Source organism: Typopeltis vanoorti, chromosome 7 (genome assembly GCF_054136105.1).
Source record: "Typopeltis vanoorti isolate ZY-2024b chromosome 7, IOZ_Tvanoo_1.0, whole genome shotgun sequence".
Taxonomy (NCBI): Eukaryota; Metazoa; Arthropoda; class Arachnida; order Uropygi; family Thelyphonidae; genus Typopeltis; species Typopeltis vanoorti.
In genome coordinates, this window is record NC_143555.1 from 54,797,660 (window position 1) to 54,816,385 (window position 18,726).

Consider the following 18,726-nt stretch of genomic DNA (forward strand, 5'->3'; position numbering starts at 1 on the left):
TGATAATGATAATATTGGAGTCTTGACAAGTAATAGACTGATTTGGAGGAAAATTGTAGATAAGAAGTTAGTAATGATGTAAATTTTTCATGTAGTACTATCATATCCTGTACACCCCCTTGAGGGTACATGCCAGGAATTTGATGATGATGAACAGTTCAATAGTAGTTGGATACATAATATGGTAAATGAGATGTAGATCTGCCATCTCAGCATTCATAAAACGATGCATGTTCTTCGTACAACGTCGAAAGCTTGAATGAGAAAGCCCCAATTGCTCACCTGGAGCACTGGAGAACAGCGCCACCTATCACTTTCGGTCATGCTTTCCTATTTAAATATGGTTGATTGTGATGTTCTCTACTTTCCCTTGAAGTTTGTACATGGAATTCTGAACCACCTTATATATTTAAGTTGCTTAAAGGGTTTTATAAGATTGAACCAGAGATGAAATGTTTCAGCACATGGCTGGAGGGACCAGAAGAAGGTATCATCCCTGAAAGTTGAATAAAGGTGTGGTTAGTAGTGGTGTGAGGACTAGATTTTTTGCTTGGAGAGTTGTGAATGAGTGGAATGGGTTGCCGGAGTCATTTGTGAGTGCTTTGTTTGTTAATGGGTTCAAGTAGAGGTATGACAGATTGTGTGGATAGTTTGAGTCTTCGGATTTCATGTGGAATCTCATACAATAATAATATCTTCAAAATGTTAAGCAGATGTTTTAACTACTATACGCCTGCACACACGCACACGAAAAAAGATTATACCATTTTAGTCGGCACTCTACAATACATTTCTTTAAAATAAAAAAAAAACTTATACAAAAGCAAGTCTACAGTTTTGAACAAAGTAATATGAACACTCACATTAAAATAATTCATTTCATAAGAAAATAAGAAAATAACTTCAACTTTATCTAATAATTTATATGTGCTCCTCTGTTCCTAACAAGTTCATTAATTCACATAGGCACTCACTCGACCAAAGTAGAACACATTTTTCTTATTTCTGCATCTCAAAATTATACTTTTACAATGGATTGTATTAAGTTATTCTTTGTATCACAATTCCATTTAACAAGTCTCTTTTTCACTATAGCCCACAAATTTTCTATTAGGTTAATCTTAGGAGAGTTCCCTGGCCACTGTAGCAATTAGATGTTGTGATTTTTTGAGGAACTCTTTCACTTTTTTTTTTTGAAGTGTGGCATGGAGCAAGATCCTGTTGGAAGATGAGTTCTTTAAACAATAAATTACACAATAACAACAGTAATTAACTTTAATGAAATGAATCATCATCATCATCAAATTCCTGCCATGTACCCTCAAGGGGTGTACAGGATATGACAGTACTACATGAAAAAAATTAAATCATTATTAATTTCCTATCTACAATTTTCCTCCAAATCAGTCTGTTACTTGTCAACACTCCAATATTATCAGATCTTATATTTCTATCGTCTAAAGCACTTTGCACCGTATCAATCCACCTATATCTTGGTCTTCCTCTCGGTCGTTTTCCTGCCAACCTGGCAGAGAACACTTGTTTTGCTAATCTTTCCTCGCCCATTCTGTTTAAGTGACCATACCACCTGAGATTAGCTCTGCTAATGCATTCCTGGATGCTGAAAATATCAAGTTCTTTCCTAATATCCTCATTTATAATATGATACTGCCATTGATACCATCTGTTCACGCCTATAATCTTTCTCAGGACTCTCATATCTGAAGTCTCTAGTCTTTGGTCAAGTGTTTTACTTCTGACCCAGCTCTCAGATCCATAAGTTAAAACTGGTTTGAACACTGTCTTGTATACAGCTAATTTAGTGTTCCGACTAATTTCTCTCTCATTCCATATGAATTTATTCAATTGATTTCCCACCATACCAGCTTTGCTGATTCTGTTGTCTATTTCTATATTTAATTTACCATCTTCAGTAAAAATCGTGCCTAAATAGCTGAAATGTTTTACTTGTTCCACAGGTTCTCCTTTCACAACACAGTTGACATTTTCAATGATTCTGCCTATTTTCATTGTCTTTGTCTTTTTATTGCTGACCTTCATACCATATCTATTACAAGAGCTATTCAATTTAGTCAGAGAATCTTGCAGACTTGTAGTGGATTTATTTAGAAGTATAACATCATCCGCATAAAGCAAAGAGCTGACATTAACATCTCCAATTTTGATATCATGTTTAATACCACTTTCCTTCATAATGTGATCCATATAGATAATGAATAACAGAGGGGATAATGTACATCCTTGTCTCACACCAGATTTAACATGAAACCATCTTCCTGTACTTCCTTCAATTCTAACTGCTAACTTACAACTTAAATAAAGACTAAGCATTGCTTGATATAATGTCCCATTGGCACCATATAACTGCAGCGTATTGAATAGCTTCTCTCTTGGCACCTTGTCATATGCCTTTTCCAGATCGACAAAACTTAAATACAGATATTTGTTATATTCCCATGCTTTCTCGACTATTTGTCGTAAAGTGAAGATCTGATCCTGACAGCCTCTATTTGGCCTGAATCCAGCTTGTTCTTCACCAAGCTTTTCTTCCACAATTCTTCTCAACCGTTTCTCAAGTATACTTGCATAGATCTTGCCAGGAACACTCAGTAGGGAAATACCTCTGTAATTCTCACATTCAGTTTTATTTCCCTTTTTATATATGGGTACTATGAGAGCTCTACTCCAATCATCGGGAATTCGTCCCTCTGGCCAGGCTTTCTGAACCATGCAGTGCAGCCACTGTAAGACTCTTATACCACCATACTTCAGCATTTCTGGTCGAATATCATCTACTCCTGCTGCCTTTCCACATTTCAAGTTTTGATGGCTTTTTCTACTTCAAGTATGGATATGTATTCCTGACTGCATTCCTGGTCAGTGTTTTTTACCACTGTGCTGTCATCACTGCTTGTTTCATTTAGCAGTTTTTCAAAGTAATTACTCCATACTTCAAGGATATCTTTTTCTCCCGTTTTCATGTCACCTTTATCATCTCTAATTCCTTTTATAGCACTCTTTCCTCCATTCTTAAGCTTCTTCAACAACCTCCAGAATATTTTGCCACCTTCTTGATATTTATTTTCTATATTCTTGCCAAAGTCCTCCCATGACTTTTGTTTAGCTAGTTTTACACAGTGTTTAGCATTCTTGCATTTGTCTCTACATTCTTTAAGAGCACAAGCTGACTTATTTGACAGGAACTTTTGGTATGCTTTCTTCTTTTCCTTCACTGCCTCTTTAACCTCCTGTGTCCACCAAGGAGTTCTGATTTTTTTATCCTTACAAACAACCTCACCACATGCCTCTCTGGTAGAATCAATCAATGTTTTCTTCAGAGTTTGCCACTGAATCTCCAAGGTTTGATTCCTGTTCTCAAACTCTTTCATTTTTCCTTCAATAATCTTTGTGTATTTTAGTCTACAGCTCACATCTGAGAGTTGCTCAACTTTTATTCGCTTTAAAACTTTCTTACATGTTCTTCTTTTCAATATGAAATTCAATTTTATCCTGCTCAAGACTAAATAGTGATCACTTCCAATTTCAAATCCTCTGTACACTCTGGTGTCCTGCACCAGGGAGAAAACATCACTATCAACAATAACATAGTCAATGAGACTTTTCTTATTCCTTGCCTCTTCTCTCCATGTGAATTTGTGCACATTTTTATGTTGGAACATGGTGTTAGCAATAACCAGTCCATGTCCTGAGCAGAAATCCAACAGATATTTGCCAATATTATTAGCTTGGCTCTTTTCTCCAAATTTTCTCAAAATATTTTTGTATGTCTCACAATCATTTCCTACTCTGCTATTTAGATCCCCAACAAGGACCAACTTTTCATTTTTCATTGTGTCAGTTGCTTTTTCTAAAGCCTCAAAAAATTCCTCCACTTCTACCTTGGTAGAACCTTCTGTGGGACCATAGGCACAAATAAGTCTCATTGTCCAGTTCCCCATTCTCATATTTGCCCACATTACTCTACTTGAGACTGACTGCCATTCAAGAAGATTAGCCTCGTATTTTGTGTTGAATACTATGGCTACTCCTTCTTTTCCTTGATTGTCATTGCCTGAATATAACATTTTGTATTTATTGCTCAGAAAGATCTCACCAGTTTTGGTCTTTTTTGTTTCAGTCACCCCTATTATGTCGATCTGGTACTTATCTAATTTCTCAGCTAGCTCCATTTCTTTGCCATTCAGGCTTCTTACGTTGATAGTACCGATCTTTAACTCTGGTGATGTTGAGTTGGGGTTTATTTTCAGATTTGTTCCAGTAGCTGACTTTTCGCTGTTCGCCCTGGTTCCCTGGCGAAAACAATGGGGGCCTTGTTTAACCGGGCGACGCCTCAGCCGGCATGAAATTTTGTCATGTTGTACCATCATTCTATATTTTGGTTTAACCAATAAGAATACAATTTGGTCGGCTAAATCCCAAATTGCCAGCCCATCCTCGTCCGTTCAGTATCCAAGTAGATACCCAACAGGGTGCATACCGAGAAGGTGAGGATTGGACATTAGGTCAGAAGCCCTGGTTGGTTCTCTGCATTCCTTTAAAGGCTATGTGGAGGTCTCCTCTCAGTTAAACAGCTTTGAGCAAAAGTATAGATATTTCGTACTGAAAATAACAGTACATCATCAGTGTGTAGAAACAAGCAAATCAAAAGAACAGGAATACAAGGTACATACAGCAGTCAGTGGTTTACCAATTAAAAACTGTTGCTGCATAGTAGAAATTAATATTAATAAATAATATTATTAAAAACTATTTTTGATGGTTACATAAGATAAGAATTTCCCAAACTTTTGGGAGAGAGAGAGAGAGAATCGTTTCGATTCAGATTTTGGCCGATGTAAAAGGGCTTCGACTCCGCCATTGCCAATCCCAAGCCTAGATGAGAAAGGAGGGGGGTTGTACTTGTATCTAGCAACCATAATATGGAAAGAACATATTGCTACAGAAACCTCAACCATTGTTGGAAAACCGACACAAAAACCAAGAGGGAGAAGTACTGGGGAAAAGAAGCAAGCCAGTGAAAGCCCCATTGGGGAAGCTGACAGGTGGAAAACTCCAAGAAAAAACCTCTTTAGCCCAAAACTTTTAACCAAAATTGGATGCTGGAATATTAGGACTTTGTATAAAAGCGGAAAAGCTAACTTACTAACTAGAGAAATGGAAAGGTACAAAATAGAAATACTAGGTCTAAACAAGACAAGATGGAATGGTAGCAGAGAAATCAAACTAACAACAAACAAATACATTTTATATTCTGGAAACCAGAATGAAGATGACACACATAGCAAAGGTGTAGCTTTCATGCTAACAACAGATGCTAGAAGAGTACTAATTGAATGGAAACCAGTTTCTGAAAGAATCATCAAAGCTAGATTTAAAACTAAATACAGAAATGTGACTATAATAAACATATATGGACCAACAAACAATGCAAAAACAGAAGAGAAAGAAGACTTCTATGAAATGCTGCAAAAAGAAGTAGATGAAGTCAAAAGTAAAGATATGCTTTTAATTATAGGTGACATGGATGCAAAAGTAGGAAATAGTAATGTCGGATATGAACGAATAATGGGAAAAGAAGGTTTAGGAAACTGTAATTTTTTTTTAAAATTTTTAAAACTGTAAATGAATTCAAGAAGAGATATGACAGATATTGTTTTGCTAGTTTGGGTCTCCCGCGATGAGTCTACTGACTCCATGGAGATACCTGTAATAATAATAATAAGTAATGAAAATGGGGAAATCCTAAAAGACTTTTGCACTTTCAATGATATGATCATAGGAGGAACCGTATTTAAACATAAAGACATCCATAAACAGACTTGGATATCACCTGATAAGAAATCCAAAAACCAAATAGACCATATTTTAATAAACAGACCTTGGAGAATCTCTTTGATGGATGTAAGAGTTTGGAGAGGTGCAGATGCCTTTACAGACCACTTATTATTGATTGCAAAAATAAAAATGAAACTAAGAAAAAATATTTAAAGGCAAGAACCAAAAGAATTAAATACAATATATCCAAACTGAAAAACAAGGATACAAAAAACAATATAAAGTAAAAGGAATAAATATGGAAGCCTTGTAGAACAACATAAGGAAATAGACATTGAAGAGAACTGGGAAAAAATAAAGAATATATTTAATAGTTCTGCCGAAGAAGTTCTTGGAAGGCAGAGTAGGAATCACAAACAATGGATCTCTGAAGAAACCATCAAATTATGTGAAGAAAGGAAAGCTTGCTTTATGGAATACACTTCTGCAAAGTACAGAAGAAAACAAAAGAAATAGGATAAATGAAAGATACGGGCTTAAAAACGGACATGTAAAAAAAAAGTGCAAGAAAAGATAAAAGTTTTTTCCTGGAGAAAATATGTCAAGAGGCTGAAGAAGCAGCAAGTAAATTTGACCCAAAGAGGTTGTTTGAGATAACAAGAAAGCTAGCTGGGAAGAGTTTTAAAAGAGAAGGGGCTGTAAAAAATAAACAAGGAAAGTTACTCACAAATGAAGCAGACAAAAAAGATGGGTAGAACATTTCCCAGAAATTTTAAATGGAGAAATAGATAACCTAGAACAAGAAATACCAGAAACACCACAACAAGAAATACTTAAAATAAATACAGGAACTATAACTAAACTAGAAATAACTCATGCAATAAAGAAAACAAAAACAATAAAGCAGCTGTTTTTTTTTGTTTTTTTTTTACTCAATAGCTTAAGGAAATTACAACGTATACTAGGATATATATTAAAATAAATTTTAATACACTTCCAATATTTTGGCAACGTCACGTTGCCATTTTCACACGAACTTAAAAACAAGACACGTGCATGCAAGCACAACAAACAGTAAATGAGGACGAAGCAGGAAGCTATTTTTTCTCCTAAGAGTCCTGATGGTGCCTCCTAGCAGGCAATTTTGGTATTCTTGGGCGATTGGGCTGAAGGACTTCTGATGTAGGTTTCCCAAATTTGGGGCAGTCTCATGCAACCAAATTTTTTGAGGTTTGGATTGTTTCTTAGGGCTGATTCCATGAAAAGCCTTTCGTATTTGAATTTACTACGGTGTATTATCGTGGCTTCTTCCACCATATTCTATGGTGGGTATCCAGCGCATGGTCTGCAAGACCAGAGTGGCTGTATTGGCGAAACTGGATGTAGTCCTTGTGTTCTGAAATTCTGATATTAGCTGTCCTGCCTGTTTGGCCAAAGTAAAACAGCTTACAGTCACAAGGGAGCAAGCAGCTGGGAGTGACAATATACAGGCTGAACTACTTAGAGCAGATATAAATACTACTGTTGAAATGCTACATCTGCTATTTAATCAAATATGGGAAAAGGAGGAATGGCCAGAAGACTGGAATACAGGACTCCTGGTTAAAATTGCCAAAAAAGGGAGATATAACACTTTGTAAAAATTGGAGAGGGATTCACTTCTAAATGTTCTAAGTAAAGTATTTACTAGAATTTTGCTAGAAAGAATGAAGAAATTGAAACTAAACTGAGGAAAGAACAGGCTGGGTTCAGACCAAACAGATCTTGTATTGATCAGATAATAACATTAAGAATAATTATTGAACAGTCAATAGAGTGGCAGAGTATCCTATATTTGGGATTCATCGACTTCGAACGTGCATTTGATAGTACAGACAGAAAGACTAAATGGAAGTTAATGAAGCACTACGAGATTCCTCAGAAAATCATAAATATAACAAAGAAAACTCATGAAAAATACAAAATCCAAATAATAAATAATGGCAAACTATCAGAACCATTTGCAACAAACACAGGAGTAAGACTAGGATGTATACTCTCCCCGACCATCTTTCTGATTGTCATTGACTGGGTGATGAGGAAAACATCTGAAGAAAGAATTTGCATTCAATGGGGATGGTCAAATAAAATCAGTGACATGGATTTTGCAGACGATATATGCCTTTTGGCACAAAAACATCAACACCTCCAAAAGAAAATAGATAATTTAAACCAGGAAGCAAATAAATGTGGATTAAAAATAAATAATAAGACCAAAGTAATGAAGATAAACCCCAAACAAGAATTAGTCTTTGAAATACTAGGGAAAACACTGGAACAGGTAGATAACTTTATGTACCTGGGATCAGTGATCAGCACACAAGGAGGAACCAAACAGGACATACAAAATAGAATCCAGAAAGCACAGATTGCATTCAATATGATGAAGAAAATTTGGGGGTCCAAAGAAATAAAATTAAAAATCAAAATTAGGTTCTTCAACACTAATGTTAAACCAGTTTTACTATATGGAGCTGAGACATGGCCACTAACAAAGGAAAACATAAATAAAATACAGGTCTACATAAACAAATGCTTGAGGAAGATACTAGGAATATACTGGCCAAATAAAATAACAAACATAAAACTTTGAGAGAGAACAGGTCAAACCAGCATCAGAAATGAAATTACTAAAAGAAAATGGAACTGGATAGGTCACACAATCAGGAACCCAGATAAAGAAATAGCAAAAATTGCACTAGAATGGAATCCCCAAGGCAAGAGGAAAAGAGGCAGACCCAGGATAACATGGAGAAGAGAACTAGAAATAGAGGCAAGGCGGCTGGGACGTTCCCAGAAAGAGATCAAAAAGGAAGCATTGAATAGAGTCAGATGAAAGTCAATGATTGAGGCCCCATGCTCTGAAGGGAGCGAAGAAGATAGGTAAGGGTAATGTAAAAGGGCTTTGCAATTTTCTTTGAAAAGGTGTTCATATTTAAACCTGTTTCTATGGAGAGGACGAGCTTCATCCCACTGGATACCGTGTTTAGTGTCAATACTATGTTGTGCCAGACAAGACTTTTGAGGTTTCATGTATTCGATAAAATATTGATGTTCATTAATTCTTTTTTCCACAGAACTGCCAGTTTGCCCAAAGTATGTTAGATTATATTCACAAGGTATCTGGTAAATGCCAGCTAATGATATAGGTGACAGCTTGTCTTTTGTAGATGACAACAGATGAGAAATTTTGTTGATAGGAAAATATATGTGAATGAGATGATACTACTTTAAAATTCTACCAATCGGTTGAGAGATGCCAGAAATATAAGGGATTGGAACCCTGTGGTTTGTTGAAGAATCCTGAGGTGTTGGAACTTCAGAATCAATTATCTGCTGGATTTGATTAGGGTTGTAATCATTAAATTCCATTAATGTTTTGACAGTGAGAAGTTCTTGGTGTAAGCTTGAGGGAGAGGAGCACACCTTATGTGCTCTATTAATTAAAGACATGAAAACACCAATTTTTTGAGAGGTGTGATGAGCAGACTTTTGATGAATGTATCTGCCCAGAAAGGAAGGTTTTCGATAAACACTGGTTGATAAATTACCAAACACTGTGTGCATAAGAAGGATGTCCAAAAATGGTAAACTACCAGCCTTTTTTTTTTCCATGGTGAATTGAATGCATGGGTGAAGGCTATTGATCTGTTGTAGGAAAGTGGTAAGTTCATTTTCAGAATGAGGTCAAATAGCAAAGGCATCACAACATAACGAAACCAATGAGCGGGTTGGGGGATGAATCGATGAGAACAAGGTATCTTCCAGATGGTTCAAAAAATAGTTTGCCAAAGGTGGAGACAGAGGGTTACCCATGGCAGTACCTTTGCTTGTCTATAGATCTTATTTTTCCAGCTGAAATATCCTGATTGTATAACAAATTCAAAAATCTTTTCAATATCAGGAGGGTAATCATCATATAGTAAATTAACAGTGTCAGATAATGGAATGTTGGTAAAGAGGAACACAATGTCAGTCAACTTTGACATTGTTTCCTTCTTTACTTTTGTCATGTCAGAAATATTAATCCAACTAGCTGCTAAGTCTCTGAGTCTACAGCAGACAAACTTGGATTTGTCTGCTGTAGACACCAATACCACACTCATTGACAATTTGTCTTGGATGTGTGCTGAGAAAGAGTACATATTTTTGAACGCTTTCTTGGAGATGTATCCATTTTATAGTTACACAAAATGAATAAAACCCTACAAATGTCAACTTGTTTACACTATTAAAAATGCACAACACTATTAATAAACATCACAGAGAGTTGAAAGACAATTCAACCAAAATAGTGAAATAAAACCAAAGATAGTGAACCAAAACTATTGTGAACTGAAGTAAAAACCAAAACCAAAAACATGACAGGGGGGGGGTGACTTGTTTGGATTAATTTGTTTGTTATTGTCAAATTTCTTCGCTATCTTTGGATAAAAAAAAGTTTTTTTGTAAAAAAAAGTTTTTTTGTAAAAAAACTTTTACAAAATAACTCAGGATCACTAATGAGAATGGCACTGTGATCAAACATTTTCTGGAATCCAGCTGGTTGGAAGTTTACTAATAAAATAAGTAGAAAACGTTTTGGACTTGTAATATCAGTAAGGAAATTTCTCCTGGAAAATTTATGTTTTACAAAACATGTACAGTTTACAAATACACTTTTCCCACCTATATGATTCCTTTAAAAAATAATAATTAAAGAACTTTCTATATATCTTCATTTATTAAAACTACTTTAAAGCTCATTTTCAAACCGAAAGAGATACTTACAAGATCAATAATGCAAACTAACTGCATCTTGGACCGTGGTGGTAGATGACCACTGGAGATGGAATGTGCATCAACCTCACTCATAGCTGCTCTTTTTTCCCCCAAGGTTCTTTAGCTAATTAAGGGTCTACCATCAGCTGCCTTTTTTTTTTAAATAAAAGATATGAATTAAAAAAGGCATTAATTAACTTATACAAAATAGACATAAGATCACAATATAATTACAGTGTAACTGGATAACTCTAGCTTTGCACAATCTTATAATGGGCATCAATAGTGCAAAAATAATTTAACTTCATCAGTTGATAGAAAATTTTCATGAAAATGTGCATGCATGCATATCCTCTTGATCACAAATTATGTTGCTTATTACAGAACTATAACTATGAATATTAACCAATTTTGACTCATAGACATTTAATTCATTAAAACTAAATCTGTACACTGGAGGTAAAGGGCACTATGTCCATTTTTCTTAATCATCCGAAATAAACGGCTACTTGTCCACTTAGTGCTCTTTCCTCGATACCATGATGGCCCTTTCCTACTGGCTAATCCGCTTATTATTACACGCAGGAGATAGTGCTTTGCACAACTGAAAAGAGCGCAAAACAAAACATTAAAATATACCTAAAACTCAATTCCGTAAAAAAATGGACATAGTGCTCTTTACCTCCGGTATACAGAAATGTTACTGCAACATGTTTTGCTCTCTTTATGGCTGAAAGCATCTTCAATACATTATTTAACACAAACAACAACAAAAAAAAATAATAATAATAAAAAAATACTGAAACATTTCCAACAGCTGCTACTTCTATAAAACAAAAAATGCTAGACTGATAATTTAATCATGCATATCATTAGGCACAGTCTATACACTGTTGTGCAAACTTTATATGTTACTGCTGGCATAAGAGAGGTCGCTAATGTTGTATACACTAATTAATAACTTCCAGGTGTCAGGATGTGTAAACTTTGGTTTCTATTTGGTGTGCCATGTGAGTGACTGACCTTGGAAGACTACTTGAACATTGTGACAAAAATATTCTCTTCTAAGTAAGGCATGGAGAAAGCTTGCCAATATATTGTGTAAGGTTCTGCAGGGATGTGTGCACTAAGAATCCACATTTTTCTTTCTTATTTTCAACATAACCTACATGTTCTTTTTTTTTTTCACAAATTTTGAAACTTCTCCTAGTATGACTAATGTACACCTTTCTGCAAGAACAAGGACTCATGTATACCCCAGGATGTTTGTAGAACTGAAAGTTGTCTTTAAGGAAACTTTGGAAACTTTTTATAACGGAGCTTTAAATATACTCAAGAATGATGAAATAAAAGAAAAGAAGAACTTCAAATCCTATTTGGTCAGTCCTCCAAAGTCAAAGTAGCTAATCAAAGACGTTATTAAAGAAACTTATTGTCTGATGAACCATCCCTTGTTAGCCTGAAAATCAATTATAAAGGTGCGGTCTCCTTTTCACAGGCTAGCAATATATCAAGAAAACCAGGCTACAATTATTAAAATCAATGTCAGAATTGTCTTCAAACCAGTTATTACCTTACAAATTTTCCTACATTCTCCTAAAGACAGTGCTCTCTTCTATAAACATCCTGCACTATGTGCCATGAGCTTCGAACTCCCTATTATCCCTATCATTCCCCAAATCTCTGGTCTTCTATACAATTTATTTCAATAACAGTATTTTTAATCTATTAATTGCATTTGTTCCCTGATGGATTTGTCTATATGCAGGATGAAAAATGGGGGGGATAGAGGTTCAGCAGAAAAAATGAAAGTAAAGATTCTTGACAAATATCTAATTGAGATCTTTTCCAATCAAAACACACAAAGTCCCCCCCCCAATGCCCTCTGTATTACTTTCACCTATACCAGTGAGGTGAATATTTCTATATTTAGCCACTTCAGTTCAAATATCCACTCCAGCCGCCTTTCTATATTTTAGGTTTCAAATAGCCTTATCTACATCTAGTAGTAAAAAATACTCGTGATTGTATTCCTTTTGGAAAAACATTCTATCATATTCATGAAACCAATCAACCATATTCATGTGGTTGATTGGTAGTAGAGTTTCAGTAGTGGTGGAGATGGAGAATTGTGCAGTGGGTGTCCTCCCGCGATGAGTCTTCGGACTCCTTGGAGGTGTCACAAGGTGGCAGCGCGTGCACACACACACACACACACACAAGGCATGTTCAAAAAAAGACCAAACTTTTGCTATAAAGATTTTATTGCTCATTTTAAACATGTTAAGCACTGTCCCCTTCAAAGTAGCCCCCTCTACTGGTGATACACCGTTCCCAACGTTTCTTCCATTGTTGGAATGCTTCCCAGAATGCACTTTCTGTGATGGCGTGCAGTTCTCTTATCTCATTTTTCTGAATCTCCTCTGTGGTTTGGAAATGATGTCCTTTCAAAGTGGTTTTAAGTTTGGAAAACAGGAAAAAGTCTGCTGGGGCTACGTCTGGAGAATAGGGTGAATGGGGCACAACGGATGTCTGATGTTTTGCCATGTAACTGCGGATGAGGACCAATGTATAAGTCATTGCATTGTTATGGTGCAACATCCAAATCTGGTTTTTCCACAATTCAGGCCTCTTCCTGCACACAGCATCCCTAAAATGCACAAAAACTTCCTGGTACAACTCTTTTCTTACCATCTGACCACCTGGTACAAATTCATAATGAACAATACCTTTCCAATCAAAAAACACAACCAACATCACCTTGATCTTTGACTGACTTTTACACCACTCATAGCACTGCGTTTGGTTCATACAGTCCTCCCTCCCCCCATATGCTTGATTAAGCAACTGAAATGCCTCTAAAATTTTTACCAAGTTTGCAGCAAAATTTCACACACACATTGTTCTTCAAGTTCTTTCATTGTTACTTTGTCACTAATCCGACGAACAGCTTGTGCACATGCTCACTTCAGCAGATGTAACTCGACAACTAATGCTCATAGCAGAATGGGGAAAATGGCGGTTTCTTGTCAAAACCTGCTGCTAGGTGCACTCAGTAGCCACAGCATGCTTTCTGTGCTGGTTGGCATGCTATTTAAAAAGTTTGGTTTTTTTTTGAACGTGTCTCATACATATATAAATTCTCTAAAAGCATATTATATTTACTAGCTAGGGACTTTCTGCATGATTACCTCTTTTCATAGACTGCTTCTTACAACTTCATACATGATACCCTGGTGCTGGTTAAATTAATGTTTTCTTCAGATTATGCCTCTCTCTGTCTGCTTCTTGTTTTCAAATTCTCTTCATTTTTTTCTTCAGAAATGTTAACATTTTACATCTGAGATGTTGTTCAACTTTCATTTTTTCAGAACTTTAGTACATTTTCCTTTCAATGTGATATAAACATGATATTTATTTTTATCCATTAGGTGCTTGCTTCTAATTTCAAATGACGTCACTATCAACTGATATTACTATCAACAATAATGTTATTATTATAATTATTATTATCCTAAGACTCCATGTAGTCAAAGACTAATCTAGGAAGTCCTTTGTCATACACACAGCTCATCATACCATGCCTTAAACACACTCAAATTCTCTGCAGACATCACAATCTTAGGTAAGGCATTCCAATCATTCACAACTCTGCATGCAAAAAACCTGCTTCTCACTCCATCCTCATACCCTCCTTATACAGCTTCCAGGAATGACCTCTTGTTCTTCCCTGATCTCCCACAATTTTCTGTAAAACCTCTTCAACAATGACCCTGTAACAACCTCTTACTAACTTGTAGGTCTCTATCATATCACCACTCTTCCTCCTATCCACTAGATTCTGTAAATTGCATCTTCTCAACCTTTCCCCATACTTGACCCTTTCCAACATCTCTTCCTCCTTTTGAAAACCAGGTGACCAAATTTGTGCACAGTAGTCCATGTGTGGCCTAATCAGAGCCTTATACAATGAATAAGAATCTCCTTACTTCTACAAGTCAGTGTCCTCTACATCATTCCCAGAATGTAATCAATGACTTTTCTTGTTCTGTGCACATGAATTTATAAGCAAATTATGCAGAACATGAAATATCCTAAGCAGATATTAACCACTATTACTAGCTCTGCTCTTTTCTCACAATATTTCCATATTTCTGAAATTCATTTCTAAGTCTGATGTTTTATGCCTCCAACAAAACATGCTTTTCCTTTCTGCCACCAGTGTGACCCAAAAAATTTCTTGCCTTATTCTTAAAATATTTAATGACACTACAAATATGCATCCTCACATGAATAAACTGCAGTAAAATTAATATTGAATAATATGTTCAAAATTAACTTTTTTTTTTCTGTTTCTGCACATGTGTAATTTTTGAGTGTAAACTTGTGAAGTATAGTGATGTGCAAGAGTAACAGTGAACAAGAAGTGGCAATACTCCCAAGCTGATACTGCATGCATGTATAGATAACAGCCATAATATGCTTTCATCAGTCACAATGAATGACATTTGTGATAAATGCAGCATTTGTGTTTTATAGGATCACTACCCATAATATGTTGTAAACCAATAAACCAAAAAAATGAAAACAAAGTTAAATAGCACAACTAGTTCAGCTTGTATCAGCCTTCTTCAGGTGCACATTAAAGAAATAACCAGTAAAACATAGAGGAAATAACTGTAAACAACACAGAAAGTTAGCATATATATTCAACGTAGAAACATTGAAGTCTGCAACATTCAAAACTGTTCTCTCGTTGACTTCATTGTTAGGCTGATGCATGCGTTTAGCATCTTGTGAATGCCAGTATTTGATCATAGTACAATGACAGTCTGAAAGGTTGTAACTCAGGTTGCTGTTGAGATGTAGGGGTTTGAGAATGATTTCTTTTGATTCTATTATCTTTCTTTCTAATTCATCCTGGCAACAGAAAATGTTATCAGACTTGTCCCATAGGACTGAATGGCTAAGGTTTTCTTCATTAGAATCGGCCGAGAACAGAACATGACTAGATAAAGCACTGGCTCGCATTCTCCTGTAACTGACATCTCTCTTTATATATATATATATATATATATATATATATATATATATATATATATATATATATATATATATATATATGTTTTTGTAATTTTATTTATTTTTTACATATTCCAGAAACCCTGCTATAGAAACCAAACATGGAACAACTTTTTCAAGCCACTTTATGCTTCCAATCTCCAATGAATGGGACAGTGGTCACACACACCGAGTAATGAAATTCATCTCCCACTTAAAGATAATCACAAAGATCCAGGTTTTGCATGTTACGTACCTGGCTGTAGCTTGCCTGACCTTGTAACATGTCCCTTTTGCTTTGGGCAGGCAAACACATTTTTAGAGACTCAATATTTATGTGACACACCAATTCCAAGTTCTTTTGGCAGAATTTTTGTGTATAAATGATATGTAGTATATCTGTGAACTGTCTCTGTGGTACACACAATACCACAAAAAAGTAATGTTTTCTTATTCTGAGTTTATATATAAAATTTGCTTTTAAAAATACTAAGCATATCATAAATGGGTTGGTTTCTGTGCCAGGTGAAGGATATATATAAATATCTAGTAATATTTCTATTGTATGGTAATACCACCACACATTACCTAAAAACAAACGAAAACAAAAGCAATCATTGCAATCAATATTTTATCCCTCTAGAAATAAAGTTATTTTATGTACTGGTGTTGAACATTACTGTTTACGTAAACATAATTTTCTTTCTCCAGTACAGTCATCAGAAATAAATCAAACATTGTAAAAATGTTTGATTTATTTGTTTCCACACTTGTTTCCATTCATAACAAAATAAGGGAAAAAAAAAAACATTCAAAATTGTTTATTATAATATTTCTCACTGTCTCCTGTAAAGTTCTTAATGTGTTTTTGCATAAAGCTTCACAATTCTTTATTCTTCAGATGATTTCCAAAAACAAGGTAAGCCTGGCTAATCATTTAGGATTAGCTGGCTTTTTCTTTTTTGGAATTTTCTTGAACTCCAAAAACTAAAGAGACAAGTATGTCATCTGCATTTGCAAGAGCTTGTTTAATCTCTTTCACGAATATACCAAAGGGTCAAATGACAGTCTGATGCATGTCATACTGAACTTCCTAACACAAAGAATGTTAGTCCATGTAGGATATATTAAGCAAAGATTTTAAGGAACAATTAAGTGACAATGTTTCTTCTAAAGTGAAAGCAGGTTCACTTGCTTCATCATAAAGACTCTGAATGGGCGGCATGAAAAATTCCAGAGTAGCATTTGCATTTCCTTAAGGAGGATACGATCCAACCATCAAAGGGTACTCTCCCTTGCTGAAGCTTAGATATGTGACCTCATAACCAGGCCCGGCTGGTGGCGTGTGGGAAGTGTGCAATATACACAGGCGCTGCAGAAGAAAAGGCACCTAAAAGATGTCAAAAAATATGAGATAAGAGTTTAAACGAACAACGAATGGTACATATAATTATGAATGTACGTCGTCTTCAGTTCAGGCCGCTTCAGATCTTCCCGGAAACGAACAAATAAATTCTGAAATTGTATCCTGGACCCCTGATTATATCACTGTAATTTTTTATTAAAATTTACGAAAATATACCTAAAATAGTTCTTTATTTTTTTGATGCATCATAAATCAACTTATGATTAATTGTCGAATCTGTGTAAGGGCCGTATCCTAATTTTAATCGGATCAGATGCATGTGGTCCGGCCCTAAAAGTCGGCTTACTACTGATAACTCATTCTTCTCGATATTCGAGCCTGTTATATTAGCGGGCTGTTAGGGTGACACAAAATAATCGGCGAACTCGAGTCCAATGCAAAACATTCTTGTAAAATTCTCTTATCTATTTTCGTTGAATCTTCAAAATTAATTTATTTATTAATGCAAAATTAATGTAAAGAATATTTGAATAAATCTCTTAACTTTATATTATTATTTTATATTATTTTGAAAATGTATATAACTTGAAAAAATTTGTATAAGCAGGACTAATCCGTAGGTAACATTATACTGTAAAGCGGTTTTCATGTTTTTCATTTCCTGTTTGTTTTATTCACCCTTTATTCAAAAAAAACTTTTTTGGAAAGGCACCAAACATTAATCGCACACACACAGAAAAATACTATGTACCGGTCCTATTCATAACCATATAAGTATATTATAAATGCAAGCAAAAACAATACCACATTCTGTAGAGGATAAAGTACAAAGGATATTTAGTGCTCTTTTGAAATTTTCTCTTAGAAATGGATCGAAGATTGTTTTTGGCTCTGACGTCCACATATGTACCTTGGTCAAAGCACATTTAAAAACTGCGATATTTAATGTGGTATCGTGTATACCCCCCCCCCAATTCTCTATTGTGATCTTTTTTTTTTTTTTTCTTTTTTTTTTAGGCTCTTTGCACTAATCGTTTCAACCATGTGAACAGAATCAAAATTGTGATGTTTTCTGAACTGCAGTTGTGGCTTCTTGAACAATATCAACTACTGTATGCAACAATGCATCATTGAAAGGTGTTTGGCACTCTCTCTCAGATTTAAATTTTGCAAGATGTGAAAATTTATCAGGGTCAGCCTGGTCAATTTCCCATGTACAAAGTTAATGTAGGGTAGTATAGTTCCTGTGAGGATACAGAAAAAAACACAGAAAAATTATTGCTTCCATACATTTTTTTTTTTTTTTGACATCACCCATGATCAGTGGAAGAATGTGTGTGTGTGGGGGGGGGGGGGATACCCTAAGATCTACTGCAGAATACAAGCAGGTGGGCATATGAAAGAGATATTGTGTCCATTATGAAGAAGAAAGAAATCATCAAACATGCACTTAACAATTTGGCATTGCCTATTCATGAATACACTATACCAGAGCATTGTGTCCATTAAAGTTTCCTATTAGAATTATGGGTGAAGGCAAGTGCAACATAAGATTATCAAGGTTGGTCAGAGTTAACTTAGAAGTTAGCAATAAAATGTAATATAATGTAATAAGAATGTGAGGCAATTGGTTCATATTATGATAGTCAGGTGGCTACAACTTATAGAATAGTATTATGTTG

At 35.2% G+C, this 18,726-nt stretch overlaps 1 protein-coding gene across 6 annotated transcripts in view; it reads right to left on the minus strand.

Annotated features, from left to right (window-relative positions):
* Ask1 (apoptotic signal-regulating kinase 1) overlaps positions 1 to 18,726 on the minus strand; it is a 937,451-nt gene that overhangs the window by 857,873 nt on the left and 60,852 nt on the right. For all 6 annotated transcript variants that reach the window (XM_090395264.1, XM_090395267.1, XM_090395262.1 and 3 more), the window contains exon 3: positions 10,627 to 10,767. In XM_090395264.1, coding sequence (XP_090251390.1) covers positions 10,627 to 10,710 — 84 coding nt within the window. In that variant the 5' untranslated portion in view covers positions 10,711 to 10,767. The remainder of the gene's footprint in view (positions 1 to 10,626; positions 10,768 to 18,726) is intronic.